The sequence below is a fragment of the Parasteatoda tepidariorum genome, chromosome 8 (assembly GCF_982258835.1).
Source record: "Parasteatoda tepidariorum strain Cologne lab strain chromosome 8, Ptep-v5.0, whole genome shotgun sequence".
In the NCBI taxonomy this organism is placed as follows: Eukaryota; Metazoa; Arthropoda; class Arachnida; order Araneae; family Theridiidae; genus Parasteatoda; species Parasteatoda tepidariorum.
Genome location: NC_141762.1, coordinates 38,834,077 through 38,856,773, shown reverse-complemented (window position 1 = coordinate 38,856,773; position 22,697 = coordinate 38,834,077). Strand labels below are relative to the sequence as shown.

At 27.7% G+C, this 22,697-nt stretch overlaps 2 protein-coding genes across 2 annotated transcripts in view; both read left to right on the top strand.

Moving 5' to 3' along the window:
- Window positions 1-1,443: 1,443 nt before the first annotated feature.
- LOC107437368 (uncharacterized) lies at window positions 1,444-6,244 on the top strand. The gene has a single exon (XM_016049354.4). The coding sequence runs from the start codon at window positions 1,710-1,712 to the stop codon at window positions 3,369-3,371; it is 1,662 nt and encodes a 553-aa protein (XP_015904840.2). The 5' UTR covers window positions 1,444-1,709; the 3' UTR covers window positions 3,372-6,244.
- A 6,102-nt stretch (window positions 6,245-12,346) lies between these two features.
- The window catches only part of LOC107437359 (uncharacterized), a 31,082-nt gene continuing 20,731 nt past the window's right edge, over window positions 12,347-22,697 (top strand). Inside the window, exons 1-6 of the mRNA XM_071181489.2 lie at window positions 12,347-12,559; window positions 13,117-13,161; window positions 15,136-15,282; window positions 16,539-16,723; window positions 17,430-17,533; window positions 19,061-19,536. Of these exons, the coding sequence (XP_071037590.1) occupies window positions 12,452-12,559; window positions 13,117-13,161; window positions 15,136-15,282; window positions 16,539-16,723; window positions 17,430-17,533; window positions 19,061-19,536 (1,065 nt within the window). The 5' untranslated portion in view covers window positions 12,347-12,451. The remainder of the gene's footprint in view (window positions 12,560-13,116; window positions 13,162-15,135; window positions 15,283-16,538; window positions 16,724-17,429; window positions 17,534-19,060; window positions 19,537-22,697) is intronic.

The following is a 22,697-nucleotide window of genomic DNA, read 5'->3' as shown; positions in this document are numbered from 1 at the left end:
AGGAACTACAGATCAGGGAATCAACTAAGGAATCAGGTCTGAAAACATCAAAACCAGTTTGACTGTCTGAAGTAACAAAGAGTAGCTTAACTCTAAGTATTACAGCTTATTTTTATTTTTTAATTTATCGTGATGAAATTTCGTGGTGTTTATAATAATCACATTTCTCATTCTTTCTATTTCATCTGGCAATCAAACTGGTTTCAATATTTTCAGTGTTGCGTTCCTAAGCATCGATTCATTATATTTTGATACCGTTTGTATTTTTCTCTCGTGAATATTAATTATGACCACTAATGTTCTTTTACTTCCTTTTTTTTTTTAAAGAATTTTACAATACATGCGTGTATTTTCATATTTTTCTTCATTTGCTGATTAAAATGAAAATTTCATAATACTTTAGTGTTCTTGTGTATTTACATTAAAGCCCTAAAAACAGGGTTAAGTGCTTGCTCATGTTTGGATGATGCGTGGTCTTGTGTACCAGCTATTTTTTTTCCTTACCGTGAAAAAACATACTATCTCAGCTATTGGAGTAATTAAAACTATTTACGGAATGAAAAAATTGGAACCTTTTGAATTTTTTTAATGTAAATGTTTTTTTTAAACCTACAAATGAGTGTACGATATATTTTTTTTTAAAAAAAGAGGAAAACTGCAGTTTTGTGATGCTTTATAGTATATTGGAAGATCTTTACGTCATTTATTCGATTTTAATTAATCTCACTTTACTCAGCAGCTAATTTTTTTAATTCTGAAACATCTCTAAAAAACAAGAAACAAAGTTTAAAAAAGGGGGAATAATGTATTTAAAAAATAAATTCCATTCTCAAAATGAATAAAAACAAGAAAATTATTACTACTAAATAAATAAAATGTATATAGAATGAACGAATTATCAGCAAATATAATTTTCATAATAAATTACAAGCTTATAACTAAAAAGAAAGCTATCGGTTTTTAAAGCGTTTCTCATATCAGTTCTTCAGAAGGACAGAGAGAGAAAAAGACTTTCAAAAGGGAGCAAGACCTCCCACCGAGAAGATTAGTGAACTTGGGGGTGGAAGTTGCCTTCCTCCCTTACTCAAAGGTAGAAAGTGACTTGTGTTTCAAAGGCAATATTACAAAAAGTAATAAAGATTAAAAAAATTAACCTACATTTTCGTAGATAGGAAAGATTGAAAAAATTATTAGTATTTTTTTTTAATTGATCACTTCGATTCTTGAACAAGAAAAATCGATTCAAAGTATGACAAGCCCGCCATAGACTTTACATGTTAAAAGCAGAATTGAGGAGTCTGCTTGGTGCAACACTTTTCTCCCGGCAACCACGATTGTGGACCCGACTTTCTGATCATTTGAGCGCGCCCCTTGTTTTTGTTCGCCATGTGTAGGGTTAACGTCATAGAATGTCGGCTACCAAGACAGTTCCCATTTCATTACACTCCTAAAGTGGAGCATACTCCAACGCTCAAAGCTTTTTAGTTCGTATAACGTTAAAAAAGACAGTCGTTTTAAGCGTTTTCAGAACGTAAATACTCATCCCCGTTTGTAGTGAACATCCATTTTTTGTCTGTTGAAAACATATAGTTTCTCTTTTTGTTTGAACCTATTTGTCTTGTTCTCTTGACACTTAAATAAGCACTGGGTAAAAAGAATGAATTTAAGAAGTTTTTAAGTCATTAGTTTTTTTATATTCATTAGGAATTATGGAAGCTATTCTTAATACAGACTTTAATAATATACAGATTGCGAGTAGTATTCTTGAAGCAACAAATACTGATTCATTTGAAACAGTAACCATATATCCAGATTTAGATACTCTTGTTTCAATAGCAAAATGTGCCAAAAACGAAAAACACCCTGTCATACATACTTTTGACAGTGAAAAAGAACAATCTGTTTTACAAAATGAAATTGAAACTATCTATCCTGATTTAAATAATTATGACTCCGAAAGTAAAATTTTACCTACTAAGGAGGGATCCAGCAGTTTAAATGACAAATTCAAATGTCATATTTGTTCTTGTACTTTTGCGAATGAGTTAAAATATAAAATTCATTTAATCAAACATCAACAATCTGTCCATGTTGATTGCAATTACTGTGGTAAAAAGATTGCTTATAATCGTTTTGTTTATCATGTTATGGTACATACTGGTGAAAAACCTCATATCTGCAGCATTTGTGGAAGAGGATTTCGTTTGAAACGAGATCTACGACAACACACATTTACGCACACGGGTGAAAGACCCTACCCATGTGATATTTGTGGTAAGAAATTTGCTGATACAAGTTCTAGAAGGAAGCACTTTCAAATTCATACGGGAGAGAAGCCATATAGTTGTGAAATCTGTCAACGATCTTTTACACAAATATCTCATTTAAGGGAACATCAAGTAACTCATACAAAAGAAAAGTCACACTCTTGTGAACTTTGTATGAAAAAGTTTACCACCAAAAGTAGTATGCAAAGGCATATGTTAACACATAACAATACATGTGAGGTTTGCAATTGCACCTTTACTACAAATAACAAATTACAGAAGCACAGGGAACTGCACAATACTGAAAGGCCTTTTTCATGTCCCATTTGCCTTAGGAGATTCCGTAAAAGAACTGATATAAATACTCATATGTTGATTCATTCAGATGAGAAAAATGTTATTTGTAAAATTTGCAACGAGGCATTTAAAAGTTATCGATATCTTAGAGTTCATTATGCTGGTTCTCATAAAGGATTGGGTCCACCTTTTAGGTGTAATATTTGTCTAAAGGGATTTTTTCAAGAGAAAAGCATGAAACGGCATTATGCTGCCCATTTTAGTGATTCTAATAAACGTGTGAAATGTCCACTTTGTTCTATTACTTTTTCATGCACAGAATCTTTAAAAAAACATAGCAATTTAAAGAATTGTAGCATTCTTAAATGCTATGAATGTGATAACCAATTTAAAAGTAAAGATGATCTTGTCCAGCATTTAAAAATTACACATTATTTATTTTCTGACAGTTTAATAATTCCCGACGTTGTCGATGATTCAAACGTCAAGATTTCTCCTCAACATTCAACTGAAAAAGATGTTGAAAAAAATATTAACTATTTGTCTTCATTTGGAAATTCTAATAATTTAACAGATGAAAAGAAGCCAACTATTAAAAATAATAAAAATGAATTGAATTCTTTTTCTAAGAAGCGCAAAAGTGAATCATCTCGTAAAAGTAAATTATCTGCTAAAGCACGTAAAAATAGTAAATATGTACCGACAATTGTTAAAGTGGAAGTCGTGTCTGAGGCATCTAATAGTTTTTCTGAGCATGATAATGATTCTTGTTCTTCAGATAAATATTTCCTCAATTTGAAAGCTTAATATAGTAAATTGCTTTCAATATGAATGAAAATATGCTAAGACATTTATGAAATTATATTACTAATTGATGCAAATAATGTTCACTGAATTGTGTTACTAAACATTTATCCATTTTTTTAAAGGGGGAGGGGGAGCCTGTAAAATATCTGCCAAATTATTACTTATCGTCATTATTGTTTATAATTTTACTTAAACATAATAAACTAAATAATAATGATAACAATTCTTCAGATAAATGTTTAAATTGAATGTGTATTGTAATAAATTTCTTTTATTAAAAGAATTATAAATTACCTAAGATAATCTTTTTTTGTTTATGAAATTAAAGTAATTGAATATTGATATTCACAAAGTTTTTTAACTTGCATTTTTTATTGCGCTTTATAATAACCTAAACATAGAAATAAATATTTATTGATTAAAAACTTTTTTATTGAAATGTAATCAAGTAATATCTTAGCACTTCAGTTCCTTAGGATTGTTTTTTAAATAAAAATAAATAGTTCATTTTGAGATATTGTGCACGTTTTAATATGTTTTGTAGTAAATTATCTACCCATAATTCTTGCACAGTTAAGCACGTGAGTAAAACTGAATTTAAAATTTATCACTTTTACAACTTTTCTGTTAGTTTGTGCTAACTGTTAAAATATTTATATAAGTCAAAAGTGACTTGGTTAATTATCTATTAAGAATATTATTTCACAGCTGAGTTAAAGTTATTTGTGTTATTTTTTCAAATATTGTTATTATATAAATTTTTATAAGTAATTTTAAGTTCTCATTAATGCAAATTAATTTCTTTTTTTAATTATAACAAGAATAGTTTTTGCAATGTTAAAATAAATTTGTTATGTGTGATAGAAACTGATTATCTAAAACACATCTGAATATATTGCACTTCAAATAGTAATGTAAGAATTTTTTTTATAATATTATGCAATAACACTGCCATTCACATCTTAAATATAACATCACACTTAATAACATTATTTTAATCATTGTAAGAACTTCACAGCTGATTAACTTGTTATGCTAGTTAATAAGAAAGCTGTTTTGTGCCTCTATAAACAATTTCTTTTTTCTGGGCATCTATGAACATCTATTATCTGTGAAATATCAATTAACAGAACTTAGTTCAATATATCAAGGTCCTACTAGTTATCAATAATTAAATTGTTAATTCCATCTGAAATTTCCTTTATTTGGAAATTGGTGAATTATTTTAATAATGCTTTGTTAGAAACTGTCAATCTTCAGTGTCTGTTATTTATTATTTTATCTAGAATATTTTACTTATGATAAATATTTATCCATATATAGTTATTTAAGGCAGATGTATTATTTATATGTAGGTATTTATTATTTTAAAAAAAGTATTTATATGTCCTTTTTTAAGTCAGAAAAAGTAGCATTTATGAATGTATTTCATATTCAATTTAATATAATTGAATGCATTTTATACAGTTATTAGGCAATATGATATTGTGTTTTTTTCTTTTTTTTTAAATTGTTAAAATTTGGAGAAGCATTTTCTTTGTTTTGAATCTGAAATTTTTCAAATATTTTCTTTAAGTTATATATTATTTGATTAAAATCTATTTTTATTGAAATATGTTAAAGATCCAGCCTTTAGTTGAAAGAAGTTACTTCGTGCACAAAAGTCAGAGTTGCAGAGATTTTTTTTTCCTTCTTAGCCTAGACTTTCATTGCAAAAGCTTGTTTTTACTGATCTATATACACTGAAAGTAGAATTTTTCAGTTTTAATTGATCACTTCAGTAAAAAATATATTTTCCCAATGAAAACTAGTTTTAACAAGCTTTTTAAAGGGAAAAAATCAAATAAAATATATTTTAAGACAGATTTTCATCCCTCTTTATATATGTGACAAAAGAAAAACTAACCAAATTTAATAGCTTAAAGTTTTAATTTTTACTATCATGCACAGAATTTGCTAAGATCAGATTTGAAATTATCTGAAAATACAATATATTGTTAGCAAATATTTTATTGTAGCAAAACAATTAGCCTGAGTTTTTTAAGTTTTAAAGCTTCTTAAAAAAGTTGCACTTTTATTATTATTATTTAAAAAAAAGCACTGAAGTTTGTGCTGAGCTATATACACAGCTTATTGGAAACAACCTCAATTCGGAGATCATTCATCTTTTTTCTTTTTCTTTTTCCAGATAATTTAATAAAAAAAAAAGTTAAGCTTTGATTATTTGGGTTATATTAAATAGCTAATGACTCATTAGTTTAAGGTTTACAACTGTTTAATACAGTGATTAATGGTTTAAACTATCAAAAGTATAATTCTAGCTCACATTTTCTGTCAGTATTTAAAAATCTGTTGACAGTCTTGTATGAAATGGAAATGCATTGCATGTTTGTATTTTAATTTTATTAGTGCAGGAATTAACATGATGCTTTAGTTGGCGAAAATATAGAAAATTATTGTGTTATTATGCAATAAAGGTTTTTTGATTTTTGTTCCCCATGCCCTTCTTATGTATCATTTTCCAGACATATCTCTAACTATAGTGATCTAAGTTATTTTTTAAAACAATTATTTTGCAGTGCAAAGTAAAGAAATAAAGCCTGGTTTGTAAATTGTGATATCAAAATTTTTTTTTATTAAGTGCAGTACAGATTCTCTCACTTGGGTTATGTTTCTGTATAATGATATATTTGCTTCAAAGATTGTAATAAATATTATTGAACTCTAAAGTTCTAACCACTTGCTATATATACATTTCATTAATAGCAGATAATTTGGGTTTATATTATTTTTTAATTAAATTGTTATACATAATATTGAAAAGATTGCCTTGTTGTGTATGTTTAATGAAATAAAGGTTGAATGATAAGTTATTGATCTTTTACTTTTAATTTGCTGTATAATCTAACTAGGTATTTAACTAACCCAAACAATAGTTAAAATTAAATCTATATCTTTATAAGAATTCTTTCTTATGATAAAATATGTTTGATATCATATCATGAATTATAACCAAAACTTAATAAATCATTTATATGCCTTTCAAGTGCACGGGATTGTATGTGTAAATGAAAGGGCATTGTATAATTGTAATTTTAAAATGCACATTTAAGGCTAAGCCAAACATTAATGAATCATTTATATGCCATTCAAGGGATTGAGGTGAAACAATGAGTGAAAGTAAATATTACTGTTAAATAAATGTAATAATTTAGTATTTTATGTAATAAAATTAAATAATTTTATGAACCCATTTGCACCTGGCATCTTATAAAAGAATGGTTTTTGGTTTTCTTAAAGTAAAATGTGGTCGCACAAATGTTTCATAATATGTTAATAATCTAAATATTTGTATTTAGATCTAAAGTCAAAGGACTTTTTTTTTTTAAAAGATAAAGTGGTGGGTAACCGAATTATCCATATTCTACAGCCTGCAAAAAACATGGGTGAAAGGGGTACAGATCGGGGTGTATAAAATAAGTTTCGATTGTCTTAAAAAATTCCAGATGTCAACACGTCTAAAAAAATTTAGAATTTTTTCTTCATACATTATTGAAAATCTCACTATAGTTTTTAACAAGGAAAAAACTAACATTATGGCAGTAAAAAGTGACAAAGATTAACATTATCTGCAGTTTATAATATAAAGCTCAATGCTTTTTATTTTTCAGTATTGTGTACTTTTCACTATGCCCTGCTGTCAAACTTCTTAATGCCATAATCAAGAAAGGGGCTCGGCCTCCCGAAATGAAAAGAGACTATTTTTAAAAATATCTAAATGTGTAATATACTATAAATTATACTGCACTCTATTTTTATAAAATTTTCTTTTTGTTTGAAAAATAGTTATTTTTAAAAATTTATTTCTAGACAAATACCCTCACAGATCTCTTTTTTCCTAAAACCATTTTCTTCATTACACTTTAACTCAAGAGATGGAAATCTAATTTTTGTTTTTTGATAGAAAAAGGAAGATAATCATTCATCACATGCATAACATTCCTGTTTTCATTCTGCATTTTTGACGCTACCTGTTCCTCACAATTTCCTATGCTTCTTGTAATTAGACCAGACCCCTTTGTTTTTCAAGCTGCGGGGGGACAGAGTGTACTCTCGTCTTTGTGTTCCCCAAAACTTTTCCAATAAAATGCAACTCGTGAGACGACCCAAAGTTTTTTTAAGGGAGAGATTTGAAATTCCTATTGGCGTTACTTACGTCAATAGAATTTTTTATCATCATTCAAATTAGTTTACAAATTTTTAAAAGATCTAAAAACAGGCAAAAGTACAGAATTAATTTACCCTCCCAATATTAGGGTGGGTCAATAGTATTACAAGTCGCATAATTTTAATGCAATAACTTATGAGAAGACATCTAGAACTGTTTTAAAAGTTATTAAGTACCGTTTGAATTTAGTAATTAATTGAGTAAAGACTTTCTTTCCCAGTTCTTTAATGGTTAGACAGTTCAGATTTACTCTATCATTAAAATTTTCCAAGAACAAAAAACATGGAGAAATAATTAAATTCTTTTTACAAAAAAGCAAGGAAAGAGGGTCATTTAGGGCACCCTATTTTATTATCTTTCCCAGGGAGTAAAAAAAGCTAGCAGTAGCTCTGGTTCTCACTTTATTCATATTCATTTATTAAATACTTTTTGTGCTCATGCATTACTGGGTTAAAATTCATCAATTTTAATTCATTATTAAAAGTAAATGAATTAACTCTATTTTCATATTTTAATCTGCACCATTTTAAATAGCTTGAATAGTCATCCTATTATTCAGGTTCCTCTGGGAGAGATATTTTTTTCAATCTTTACAACAAATGAAGGAAACACTCAGAAAGCTAAAAATTAATTATGGCTAAAAATAAAACTGAAAATTACAAACTAAATTGCTAGAAAAATGTAAACTCATTTCAGAAGTATATTAGCAAAGCACTAGAGCTTATTGATTTTGTTATAAAAATGCAGAAAAAATTGTCTTTTATCCACATAACCTTTACACATTCAATATTTTGGAAGTGAAGTAAACACTAATATAAAACTAAGAAATGAGAGAAAGAACAAGTAAAGTTGTTCAGCTGCATATCTACTAAAAAAGAGGTATAAATTTTTTCTTTTAATTTCAGAACTTTTCAAGAAATTATATTACATTACTTTTGAAACATGCACTGCAATATTATGATAAATTAACTCAATTGTTTAAAAGAAGTAATTAACTAGTACATTTACAAAACTTAAACATTGCAGTTACTTGGAAGATTCCTCATTGGTGTCAAAGTCAAAATGGTCACTCAATTTTGGAAATAGTTTTCAATTCAATTTTCTTTAATTCTTTCAATTTTGGTAATAGACAGTTGCATATGAAAAAGTGAAAAAAAAAAACAAAACACTTATTAACTGGTAAGCTACAAGACATGTTTTATTAAAGATAAGGCAGTTTCACATGGGTTGAATTCCAATGAAAGTTGGCGTAAAAGTTTCAGATTCGGAATTACTGCACTTATTTCATATTGCATTGCTCCATTTCGGTGGAAAAAAACTCTTGATAAAAAACTAAGATTTGATTTTTTCTTGCACCTTTTTAAATACTGAAACTGTAATCATAGTGCTCACTGCAGCAGGAGTAAAAATTAAAAAGTTCCTGTCTTCCTTACATAATTAACTATCATAGCCTTGCATTAAATAAAAGGATGCCAGTAAAAATATCAATAATTTGATAGTTTTATCTATGGAGTAGAACCTGAATAGATAATTTCTGAAGGGAACGATTACTCCATTACAAACAATAAATATGGGAAAATGATGCATGTGGGTCAACATAAAATATCAAATGACTTAAAAATGTATGAGAAGTAATGAACTCAAAAATTAATAAGTTAATTTATTAAAAATTAACTGTTATCATCAGTATCACTTTACACTCCTTCAGCTTCTGTAATCATTTCTTAAATCGACAGAGCCATACATTTAGACATTTTCATCAACTGATGCATAAACTTGAAACAAGCTGTAGGAGACATTTTCAAAACCATAAAAAATCCTCATTAGCATAAGGAGTTTGTTTTTGCTTCAAAACTATATAATATATTTGTCAGTATAATTTCTGAATGATAGATGAGAGAATTTGTTAGTTTCAAAATCATCTAAATGGATATTATTAATATTTTAAGAATAGTATTTGTGGCAAGACCATTATAACAATACGATACATATATGGGAAAACAAAAGATGCTAGTAGGATGGACCAAGGTTCGACTTAGTTTATTACCCATAGAATAATATTTTTTTTTCATTTCATATAAATTAAAATAATAACAAAACTCTTTTCACAACTCAAATTTTATTTTCAAATGTTTTAACAATCAATAATGGAACTTCCAAATTGCAAATATACATGTATATATTGAGACATTTCTCTTTTATTAGAATATGTTGTGAGTTCAAAATAAATTAATTCTTAATTTTTTAAATTTTATTTTTATAATAACATAACAGGTACAAACCACAAATTTTCATATGAATTTCCACATGTGTTAGTACAAAGAGTTTTCTTTTTGATTGTGTCATTTGCTACCATGTCAATTCATGATGATTACAGGCCTAATGTCGTTTTTTTCTAATTCTATTCTATATTCAATGAATAATACACTATTATATTTGCAAAATAAAAATTAGTGTGTTGCATGTCATTAAAGCTCAAATAGTATTTTTTTTTCATTAGCAATAGAATAGATTTCGAAAGCAATGTATATTAAGATGAAAATAATAAGATAGATTAATAATAAAGTGGATATAAGGATTATTTAACATAAAAAAGTTCAAATAAAGTGTTTTCAAATAATATATACAGAGTTCTTACCAGGAATAAAAAAAGGGCAAGGTGCTTCCTCACAGAAAAGAGCACTCACACATTTAACACCGTAAAAATTTATCAAAGTGTGTAATATTATGTAATAACTGAATTCGATTCTCAAAAGTTTTTAAATTACCAAAATATGCTAAAAGACAATCTCTGAGATAAGATTTTTTTCAAAAAAAGTAACTTTAAAAAAATTATTTTTTAATAAAAAATTTGAAAGCTTTTTTTCCATAATTTAAACTGAAAGTTATGAAAAAAAGAATAATTAAAGGTGCTTTTTTTAAAAAAGGTATTTATTTAAAAAATAATTTTAATATCACTTAAAAAATTCATTAATATCCTCCCGGAAAAAAGAGAAACTGTTCAGAATAATCCTGACAAAATAAAAATTTGTAATCCGAATAAAACCTATACACAAAGATAGATTTTCCAGTGTGTAATTATTTAAACAGTGGGTTATTTATTTTTTTAAATGTTATATGTGTAAAAAGATTTAAGGAATGTTTGTTTTTAAGGGATGGAGACTTATTTTTATGAAAAGGGCACACTTACACTAATCAAAGGGCAAGCTGCCCTTCTAAAAATGCTTAGGGAGAACACTAAATATAAATTTGATTTCATAGCTTAAATAAAGAATCCTCTCTTACTATAATTAATTTCGCTTAGTCAATATGAATAACTTAAAATTTATTTAGAATAAATTAACATTACATAACATAAGGTTTAAAAAGATATGGTTAAATTACTGTTAAGAATTTATGTTCTTCTAATTTATGGTTACACAAACTGGATTTGAGGTCAAAACTTGCTAAGCATACATCACACACATATGGTTTTTCACCAGTATGCATCTCATAATGATTTTTTAGAGTTAAAGTATTAGGAAAGACTTTGTCACAAATTGTACATGCAAATGGTTTTTCACCAGTATGTGTGTTATAATGCATGCGTAATATATTTTTTTCACTAAATTCTTTAAAACAGATATCACAAATATAGGGTTTGCCCCCATTATGAGTTTTCATATGTTTACTCAATGTAATTTTATCAGAAAACGTTTCATTGCAGGTTTCACAAAGAAATCTTTTTTTACTTGTGGTTGTACATGAATGGTTGTTTAATTTCTGAATTGTTAGAAACATTTTGTGACATTTTTTACACTCTTGAAGTTTTTTGTTAGAATTTGATAACGACTTTAAATGATCAGGTGACAAAATTACATCTATTTCTATGTCTTCATTGTCACTTGTTGATGGTATTATTTTTTCTTTCTTTATGCTTTTGAGAAGTGTTATGTTTGAATTCACTTTTAAAGGATCAGGGGACAAAATTACATCCATTTCAATGTCTTCATTTCTACTAGTGGATGGAATTGTTTTTTCTGTATTTTTATAAAACTGTTTTACCTTTCCTTGATAATATTCTGATGGTACCAGATGATCAGAATCGTCCAACGTTATGACGTTCTCCGAGATCGTGACATCGTCGTCAGAAATGATCGGACGTTTTAACGCACCGTCGCAAATAATGTCAGCGCTTTCTGCTGAGTCTTCGGTATTTCGATAGTCAACTACGATGTCCGAATCATTTTGAGCTTTGTCATCATCAAGAGAAATGACCACAGGTTCAATCGCGACATCATCTTCTAAAGTGACCACAGGCACTTTATCAGAATTAAAGTCATCTTCCAATGCATCAAGAGTAATAATCTGTTTTTCTATTCCTTCATCATTATCGAGTTCGATTACAGGGACTGATGATTCCATAATTTGAAACATAAGTTTCAAAGTTTGAAGAACATGCTCACCAAAAAGTTAATAAACTTTTCTCGGTTTTTCCTAAAAATTTTACAAAAAAAAAGTTCACAATTAAAAATATTTAATCTAAATGAATGAAATGATTTATTAAATACGCAGTTTTCGTTTCTTTTTCTTTTCACTATCAGTTTACGTTACACAGATTTCGTTTCCTGTTTAAAACAAATGTTTAAGTGCTTTCCTGTTTATTTCTGTGAAGAATATGCTCCGATTACTAAACTATGTTCGATTTCATCTACGTGGCTCTACTTATAAAAAGAATATATGCATTAAATCTTTAGTTAGCCGTGACCGGGAACTCATGTTTGTCGCGAGATGTTCAATCTAGTTCAGCTTTAGCCTTGCCTTGTTTTTTGTTTATAAAATGTTAAAAATATACGAATGTTAAAGTATTTCAATGTTTTCCGTATTGTTAGGTTTGTTCATTGCGATATGCCTTGGTCTTTCGTTATTTTTGATATTATTACTCTTTGTAAACCCTAAAAAATTTACTAAAACTATTAATGTAAGTATTCATTCAGCAAATGTTTTTCTGGTCTTCACTCCATTGATCGTTTTTTAAGTGCATATGTACTCGGTTTTTGACGTACTACGATTGCTTATTAAGTGAAAAATATCAAACAGTTCTTAAGTTTTTAAATTCTTCTTAAAATTAATAGTTTATCACTGAATGTTTCATTATTTTTTAGAAGAATTGTTTAAATTTTTTAAGAAAATTTCTAAAAATTTTAATTTTTTAAAATGTTTGTCATGATAACTTATTCCGTTTGTACTCGAAGTATTATTTAACTGTGTTTTTTTTTTTCCAAATTTTCCATTTTATACTCTCTGTACTTAATTAGTTATAATTTTTTAATAGAAATATTGTTTTATTAGGGTATTATACAAAGTTTTAAATTTGTGTTTTAAGTATTAAATTCGTAGCTGTCATAGTTCAAATGTAGTTTTCTCATCTACTGTATATTTTGGGTTTTTAGAAAAAGTGCAGTTTGTGTGATGAAGTAAAGTAAAAAGCATCTTTCTTATCTCTTTTCTCTAAAACTCTTTTCTATTTCTTTTCAGGAAACTACTGTAGTTATTGTAAAATTTGTTGAACTGCATCGTGAAGTAAGTCAAACTTTTTTTTAATAATTTCTAGGGTATAATTTTTTTAATGAAGTCTATTGACTTAATGTCAATTAACTTTACTAAAAAATAAATGGAAAGATTTCCGTATTGTGATCTGGGACAGAATAATCACAATTTCTGGGCGGTAGCCTGCAAGAAACTGAAAAACAAAATCGCGAAGAGGCTAACTTCCGGGCCAAACCTTTACTTGTTTTTAAAAAAAATTGCAAGTTGTATCTTGGTCATTATATTTTGCGCGGCAGATCACAAAGGGAAATATCCACAAATAAATAGTTTTACTTGAACTTTTCATTTTGTAATTTTAGCATTAGTGTAGCTTTGGCAAAGGGGGTGCATACACATAACTTGTACTTTTATAACTTTTCTACATAACTTGTGACTCACTAGTTATTGATGTGTGGCAAACAGCATCACCTGAGTATAATAAAAACATTTATTACCCTTTTCTTAAAATAAATATAAAGTCAAGAATTTTAAATTGCACATTTTTCAATGCACTTAATTTGTCCAAATTCCATAAAAAATTTAGGTAGTTTCTGAGAAATTTTTTGCCAGTAGTGGCAACAGATTTCTACATGATTTTGGTTTATTTGCAACTTTTTCATCGCAAATTAAGTGGATTTTTAATTGTTTTTATGACATCTATTGCTCTATGCTTTTCCACATGGTTTTGAAGTTTCACAATATTTTTCATTAGATACGAGACATTCGATTTTGAATAATCACTTTTGACCATCTTTATTTGTATTGATTTCATCGTAAATCCAAGTAACTTTTCAATCCTTTTTTTGGCCAATTGGGTACTTGCAACATGACATATTCCTGCATCAGTAGCTAAATTAGGAGGCAGAGCTGGATCATAGTATACTAGGATTTCAAGTGAAAAAATGTCTTTTTTGATTCACTCAAAGGCTTCATGACATGAAAGTAAAAGTCAAATTCTACACCTTTTTTTAAGTTAATTCATTAAAAGGATTGGCCGTGCTGGCTAGTTATTACAAAATTGATCATCCCTAGAATATTTTTCACTTCTTGTACATCTTTAAGGATGGATGGAGTTAGAATTGCTCAGATTTTATCACTGTTTTTGTGCAACCAGTTGGCATTAATTTTTTGTCCTAAAAAATTAATTCCATACTGAAAAAACTGTCTTTTTTTTAAAAATGTAATTTTAATCTATGATCTTTGCTTTTTTTAAAAACTAATTTAAAACCTTGAAATGTGATGTTTCATCTACCCCTGTAATGCATGCATCGTCCATAAACACTTGAATACCTTCCATACCCTGGAAAAGCCTGTTAATATTATTTCTCTATATTAATTATAATTTCTAAAGCTCAATAGATGGCGCTCTGCGCAGTAATGTAAAATCATTAGTTTCTAATCGCCAATATTAAATACGGTGATATGATCTCAGATCTCGGGGTTTCAATCATAACAAACGCCTTTTAACATAATATATTTATAGGACGTTTTATGATTGAAACCCCGAGATCTGAGATCATATCACCGTATTTAATATTGGTGCCCCACGTTGGGCGTCAATATTAAATACGGTGATATGATCTCAGATCTCTGGGTTTCTAATCAGTTTCCTCCATGACACTGTACCATTATCATCATTCTTTTGTTATTAAATATATATTATGTTAAAAGGCGTTTGTTATGATTGAAACCCCGAGATCTGAGATCATATCACCGTATTTAATAAAGCCCATCAACATAACGCTGCCAAAAAATAAGTTTATGAAACTTGGAAAATATAGTCGTGTGATGAATTTAGAATAATAGTTTACTTACCATTTCAAAAAAAAATTGCCTGAATTTTTAGTGTTGCGGCATTGCCACTACATAAAAAAATAAGTCAGTTTTTATGAAATGTTCTTTTTTATGTTTTACTATTGAATTATGTCTTTTAAAAGTAATTACATAAATATATATATATTTTTTTAGAGTTTACCTTTGAATTCTGCTAATGGTTGGAGTTTAACCCCGTCACATTGTAGCCTTCGCTGCTGGCAAAAAGAATTTTCTATTGAATTATTGGGAGCGCCTGTTTCAACTTATGCTTGCGTAAAAGAAATTCCTTGTGCTGCTGTGGTAAGTTGCTGCTGTTAATATATTTACTGCCACATAGATATAAATATGGGTTATTTTCTCAAGTCTTTTGCAACCGTAAGCAATATTTCTCATTAAAATATTTATTTATACTATTCAATGGGATGCTTTGCTTAAAATACTTATAAGGAGTTATAGAAAGCACATTTTATATTTAAATTATATATTTAAAAGTATAAATAATCATTGCTGTTCCCTGTCTACATACATCTGAACTTTTTAAGTAATTTACTAATAATATTATATGTAATGAAAGTCAGATATGCATAATATAGATGAATGAGGGAATGTCATTTGTGAAAAATATTTTAGTATTACTCATTGGGAAAAAAAAAATAATTATTAAGTGTTGGCATTGAAATGTTTCTGAGCAACTTTGATTTTAGATATACATAGAAAGCTAAGTATATGTAAAACAAGGTAAATCAATCATCAGTTTGATGCCTTCAAAAAACTGCTGAGAATAACGAACTGGTATACATGATTATCAATATAGTGTTATATAAAAACTAAGCACTTATTAAAATATCAGCAGCTTTCCAATAGATTATAGTAAAATTAGGTGGAGACGAAAATGACTCTTTGGTAGAAAAGGTTGAAATTAGTTAACAGTCAATAATTTGCTTGCAAAAAATTCTTTTTGAATATTTTTTGTGTTTGCATGACGTTTTTTTATTTTATCTAAGTCAGATGAAAGTGTTACTTAGATAAAATTATGCATATTTTTATTCTGATATAGTGTGACTATCTACTTGAATATTTATAATCAATATTCTTTGAATAATTAATTTGTATATATTGTTCCATGATTTTGTATGTCCTCAATTTTCGTTTAATTACTGTACCCTTATAGGAAGATGCATTTTGAAACAACAAACAAAAATTTTGATTTTAAATTATTATGTTTTTGCTTTGACTCCTAAATGGATCTAACCCCTACAGCAAGAGGGAACTTTGCCATACTTACCCTTTGGCTCACTTTATCAATGTTTTTGTTTCACTTACAATTTTGGGTTTCCTTGCTCTGCATCAGTAGCTGAATAGTGACGAAATGAAACCATGAAAACATTCTATAACTTATCTTTTCATTTCAATGGGGAAATCTTTTTTTATTTTTAAAAATGAGGCTTTTATCAGGCCTCTAGACCAGAAAAGACCACTTCAGTTGAAATATGAAATTATTTCGCTTGTTTCATTTTATTTATTTATTGAAAGTATTTCTTTTTTTTTCTTTCTAGATACTCTTAAATGTTATTGCTGATGTTTCGACTTGGTCTGAATGGGATATTCAAGCCCCAGCACAAAGCATCAATTTGGAATTACCTGAAAATCCTTCATTGCACTTTGACCCATATATGCAATGTGATCAAGTTGTCTTGACATCTTCAAAATTGAAAGCTAAGCCAGAAGTTGAAATGTACAGGTAGAAAATTTAACTTTTAATGTAAATTTATTCATTGTATTATTAAACTATTTAAAAAATTGATAATAGGAAGCTAATATTTTAAAGAATCTCAATTGAAATGTGTACAGAATCTTTCCGAATAGGTTTTTTTTAAATTATTTTTTTCTGAAATAGAGTAATTTATTATATTATATATTTTACACACTAAAAATTTTATGATCAGTTATTTGCCCTAAATAAATAAGTGGATACTGCCGGGGAAGAAAGAACTTCATAGTTTGTAAAGACACTTTGTAACACGAATTGTATATAATAGTTACTGAACGATGCAGAAACATTTCACTTAAGTGAGCAAACATAATTTATTTAGTTTTATTTATTATAGTTAATAATATTATTACGTTAATAATTTATTATAGTTAATTCAAAAATAAATATTTACATAAAAATTCAAAAATCATACATTTTCATGCCTCTTTAAATACTTGGAAAAATATCTGAATAAAAATAGGAAAAGCTTCCAGGTCTGTGATTCTTCTGTTTTCTTTGAAATAAGTGCAGATGCCATGGATTTATCAAATAAGATTCATGTTTTTTTTCTCTCCATTTGATTGTAATTTAAGGATTATTCTTTTAATGTATGTCTTTTTTATATTAATTAAGTAATTCAGAATTCTATTAAAATCAATTTTAACACAATGGTGATTTTTTTTTTCACATTCAGGTTTGGCAATCTAGAAAGCAATGGCACTGGTTGGATTTTGTTGTGGAATGCTAAGCAACTAGATTGGACTCTGTACATTGCTCAACCAATTGATAATTGCTCAGGTATGACATTTTTATGTAATCATGCCTCCTTTATGTTCTTTGATATTGAGTAAACTGGAGGAAGTTAAATGTTATTTAAGATTAATATATTTATTATGGTTTAATCACATCAAGAAAATAATCTTTTTGCATCTATCTTTATAACTTGAAGCAATATTTAATAGTCCATTGAAAAATTTAAAAAAAAAAATCTTTTTATTTTTTTTATTTTATTTATTCTTCATCTTTCAGCATGATAGCCTGTAGTACAGGCCAAGGCTGTCCTAGTTTTCTCTATGCGTTGATGCCCATGGTTTTAAGATTTTTTCTACAGTATCAAATTATCTGGTGTTTTGTCATCCCATCTTTCGGTTGCCAGTAAACTTTCCAAAGGTTAGCTTTATAACTGGGTCGCTGCCATCTTTTCTATAGATGTGACCAAGGCATCTTACTCTGTATGTTTTAATAACAGAAATTATATTAAGTTGCTTAATTTTTTTCTATGATTCCTAATTGTACTGATTCTGCCAAACATTTTCTTTAACTGTTTCAAAGATTTCTTAGAGTAATTTTCTTTCAGAGATAAATTTTTTTTTTAAGAAAATCATTTTTCATTAAAAATTTTTATGGTGAGGAATTCAGGTTTCATATGCTTGTATATTATTTTAATCAAATGTAGTAACAAGGCTTGTAAGGTGGAGTTTCTTAGTTTTATAATTTTAGAATAATTTTTTTTTATTATTATCTGAATTTAAAAATGATTTGCTCCCAATTAGCAATACCGTTATCATATCATAGAATTTTTTATTGAGGAACAACCGCTAAAATTACTTTTGTACAAAAATATTGAGTGGCATATTCACGGTGTTTTCATTTCCAGACTATTGCAACTATACTTAAAAATTATTTGATGATAGAAGTCTTGAACTCTATAACAAATACTAATTATATATTGATATGAAGGAACATTAACTATTTAATACTGATAATTTTAATGTAACAGTACAATAATAACAGCCGACCCAATTTTTGTGTTTACGACTACTAATGTTCATCTCCGTAGCCTTGTAATTTTGAACCAATCCACAGGACAAGGAAACTCTTTAATCAGTACCCTCAGAGGTATCGATTTGTTAAGAGAACATGGAAGACTTTGCGACTCATGATATTTAACGTGCATCAGTCACCATTTCCTACGCAGGGAGTCTTCGGCCGGCGGGGAATGAACCTCCAAGCACTTGGACATGAGCCCAGCGCCCTACCGACCAGGCTATCCCGACCTTTAACCTTTCTTTATGAAATATTTATTTATTATTTTTTTATGGAGGGATGATTGTTATCTTTATAAATAACTAATGAATGAAGTAATTTTAAAACTTTCCGCACTTTGCACAAAAAAGTTCATGATAAAATTCCAAATCACTCCTGTTTGTCAAGGTTCTTAATTTGGAAACCACTGGATTATACATTCTTAACAGATTGCTTTGTATAATTTTATGTTTTATTAAACGTTAATCTCCAATATTATTTTGATCTTTTTTTTTGCAGGTAATGATGAAAATGCTTGTGTATTGACTGTGATTTGGGGCTGTGAGCCATTGCAGCACAATATGCCCGAGTCCTTGTGCAAAAAAATTTTGAGCTTATCAGAAGCTATCTCATGGAGTCAACTAAAAGTCCGTCCATTTCAGTCCTTGATAAATACCTCATCGTTAAATAATCCTCATTTCCCAAGCATTCACACTGCTTTAAATGATCTTCCAAGAAAACCTTGTGTGCTTCTAGAGCACGAAGATAGACCTATGTCATTCCAAAATGGTGCTTTAGCTGTTATCGCAGCATCTTCTGAAAAACCTGTAACTGTAAAAAACCTTACAGGCTTCACATTAATGTTGTTCCCATTTAAGAAGTCTAATAATAATAATGTGATTAACTGCGAAACACTGACTGAAGATAAACGAAAGTCGAGGAGAAGATTAAAATTGAGGAGCGATTCCATGACATCAAATGCTCCAAGAAAGAAGGTAAGTGGCTGTAATGTGAAAACATCAAAATTTTAAAACTATCATAAAAATTAATGATGAAAAAAAAAAACTATTTTTTGAACAACTGACAAGCTTTTTATGTAGAACCTTCAACAAAATTGATGTTGAAATAAATTAAAGCATTTATATTGTTTTGTACAAATTTTTACAATGTATTTTTTTTGCATTAATTTGTTAAAGTCATTTTCTATGATTTTCGTAGTTTTGTATATGCAATTGTTTTAAATTGTATGATCATATTTTTTTATTGCTTATGGCTTTTACTGCACTGTGAAAATTTTTTTAGTAAATAATAGAAAAGAATAAAATATATTTGCTTTAGTATTCATTTTATTACATTGTATATACTTTTTTTATTTATTTAGTATCATGTTTAGATGCTAAGATTATTTTTTCTAGTCTACAAATTTCTTCTCAAGATTGATTCTATATTGAATCATTGATATTAATTTCAGAAAAGCTCAAAAATTTGTTATTTGATAAATTTTTTTTATTTTTATTATTTATAAAATCATTTTCATAAATTAAAATAATTTTTATTGCCCTTTACAGAACTTTGTTTTTAAAAGATGCAGCCTAGCTTCTATTAATCTAATTGTTAATGGTTAGAAGTAATTTCAAAGCCAAAGAAAAATACCATCTTTAAAATTGAATATTTTTTAATTATTTAAAATTTATTTAATTGATTTTTTTGCTAATTTGAGGGTAAAAAAATTCATGAACATCAAATTTCATTAACAAATGGGTTTTCTTTGGTAGAAAGTTTATAACTTACTCGACAATATAAAAAGAGAATGGCTTTCGTCGCTGGTACTCCTTGACAATGTCAGCTTTGGTTGTCATTATTATATTTTTCTTTGTTTACGATTTGCTATAACTTAGTCAAATAATGCAGTACAAAAGTTGAAATAAACTACACGTTTAACAAGAAAATTCATCTTGGTTTATCTCTTTTTATGAAAATACCCCATTCATGTGTGAAGTTACCCCATTTTTGAGATTATAAGAACCCTGAGATTCCTTTGATAATCTACAAATTTTCTTTCAGGTTAGTAAGTTAAAAGTGTTTATGTTTATACTAACTCTTTTGTATGCGAGTGATAGATCTTAGATTAAGTTCTAATATTAAAAAAATAGTTTGACTAGCATTTTACTATATGCAAGTGTAGCATTCAAAAGTGTTTTACATGGGTTTTTTGTCTTCTGCTCTAATTTTATAGCTTAGTTAGTCTTTTGGTTAGCATTTTCTATCTACAGCTCTATACTAGTTATTTCAAACTGCATTAACACTTTAATGGCATACAGAAAAAGTTCTTTAAAGTTATTTACCATGATGTATCTAACTTCATTGTACTACTAGAGAAAAATGACAACAGAAAGGAAAAAGATATTGCTGCGGAATTTCACATTCCGTAATGCATTTTTTACGTAATTCTAAAGAAAACAAAACTGAGATAATTATTTGTTATTTTGTCTTTCTTCATGTTGAAATGACATATTTATTTAATTTTTGGTAACTTAAAGTAGTTTCGGCTTTTCATGTTGTTTCAAGGTGTTGAAGTTTCACTGTACTTAAAGTACTTTTTAAAAAAATTTGCATACATAAGTTCCAAACGTGAAATAAAACTTCAAAATAAAATCAATATCTAACCAAATTTTTAACGATGGTGTGGAATTTTTTTACTAGCTACTGTAAAATTTATATCAATTGCTCATAACAATGAGACTTCATACAAATGAAAAAATTAAAATGAATTTATGTGAATGAGATTAGAATTTTATTTACAAAACCATCCTTGAAATACATTTTAGTGTTATAAGTTAATTCTTACATTTTGAAATCAATGTTTTGTTGACAGATTATTAAGAAGATTTGTAAACACATATAATTTGATTTGTTAGTGTAGCATTTCTCAGTTGAATGTCTTTAAAAAAATATAATTTAACAAGTAGTTAAATTAGATTAATAGTACTTATGATAAACATTAATATGACTCAATATTAAATATTTAATCCTGCGATTTTTGGATAACACTTTTTAAATCAAAATAATATGTGTGGACACTTATAAAATGGTGGGAATAAATATTTAAAACCTATTTTTACAATATTCACCACTTGCTCTAAATATTGACTACTTATGCAAAGTATTTTTTAATTAAATAAAATTAATGCTATAACAACTTTTCAAGTCTTCAAATTATTGTAATTAATAAATTTATAGGAAAAACTATAACAAACTGCAACATGTAACAAAATAGAATTTTGTCCCAGAAAATTTCTATCACAAAATACCAAAGAAAATACTTGTAAAAATTATTTTAAGGATGGATAAATAAAAAGCACTTATTTTGCTATGTTTTGTCTAAATGATTAAAGAGTACCTTACATTACTTTTTTGGAGAAGCATCAAAACACTTAATTGCTTTTTCTAAAACTCTTTCCCACAGTATTTATTGCTGACATTTGTTAAGGGTATTAAGTAACCATTATATTTAAATTTTATATTCATATTTCTATTTTTAAACATTTTCTAAATTCTATAAATGTTTTTTTTTTTTTTTTTGCTTCCTTGACTTGGACATCATGAATGTCCAAAATTAGTCCTTTTGGTTAGAAAGAAATATTTTTAAGTATTTTTAGAAAAATGTCATTAGATTTAATTACAAATGTACTTTAAAGTTTTTCTCTGAAATAAATTTAAACACGTCAGAGTTTACAGTTTAGATCTATGTTTGTCCCACCGTTTAAAACTAGTGTTATTGAAAATTGCTGGGAGGGTAGTCATTTTTGTATAGTCAAATGTGTAAATTATCTATGGGGGAATTAGTTGATGCTTAAAGGTCATTTAAACTTTGAGAACCGAGAAGCATCTATGATGCTCTGGCGCTTGAGTAATAACCTGAAAGTGTCAGAGAATTTTATTTTGAATCTAAAAGAAGCAGAGAATTGGCAGAGAAAGTTGTAATTTTTTTTTTTATCATGGAAAATACCTACATTATACCTGGAAGATAACCAATCTTAGAATTGTCAGTAACAGTAATCAGTTATGGAGATTCGATTCAAACAATTCTATTACAATTATTTGCTATACAAATTCCTCATTTTAGTGGCACTTTTTCATGTTTCCATCCTTATTC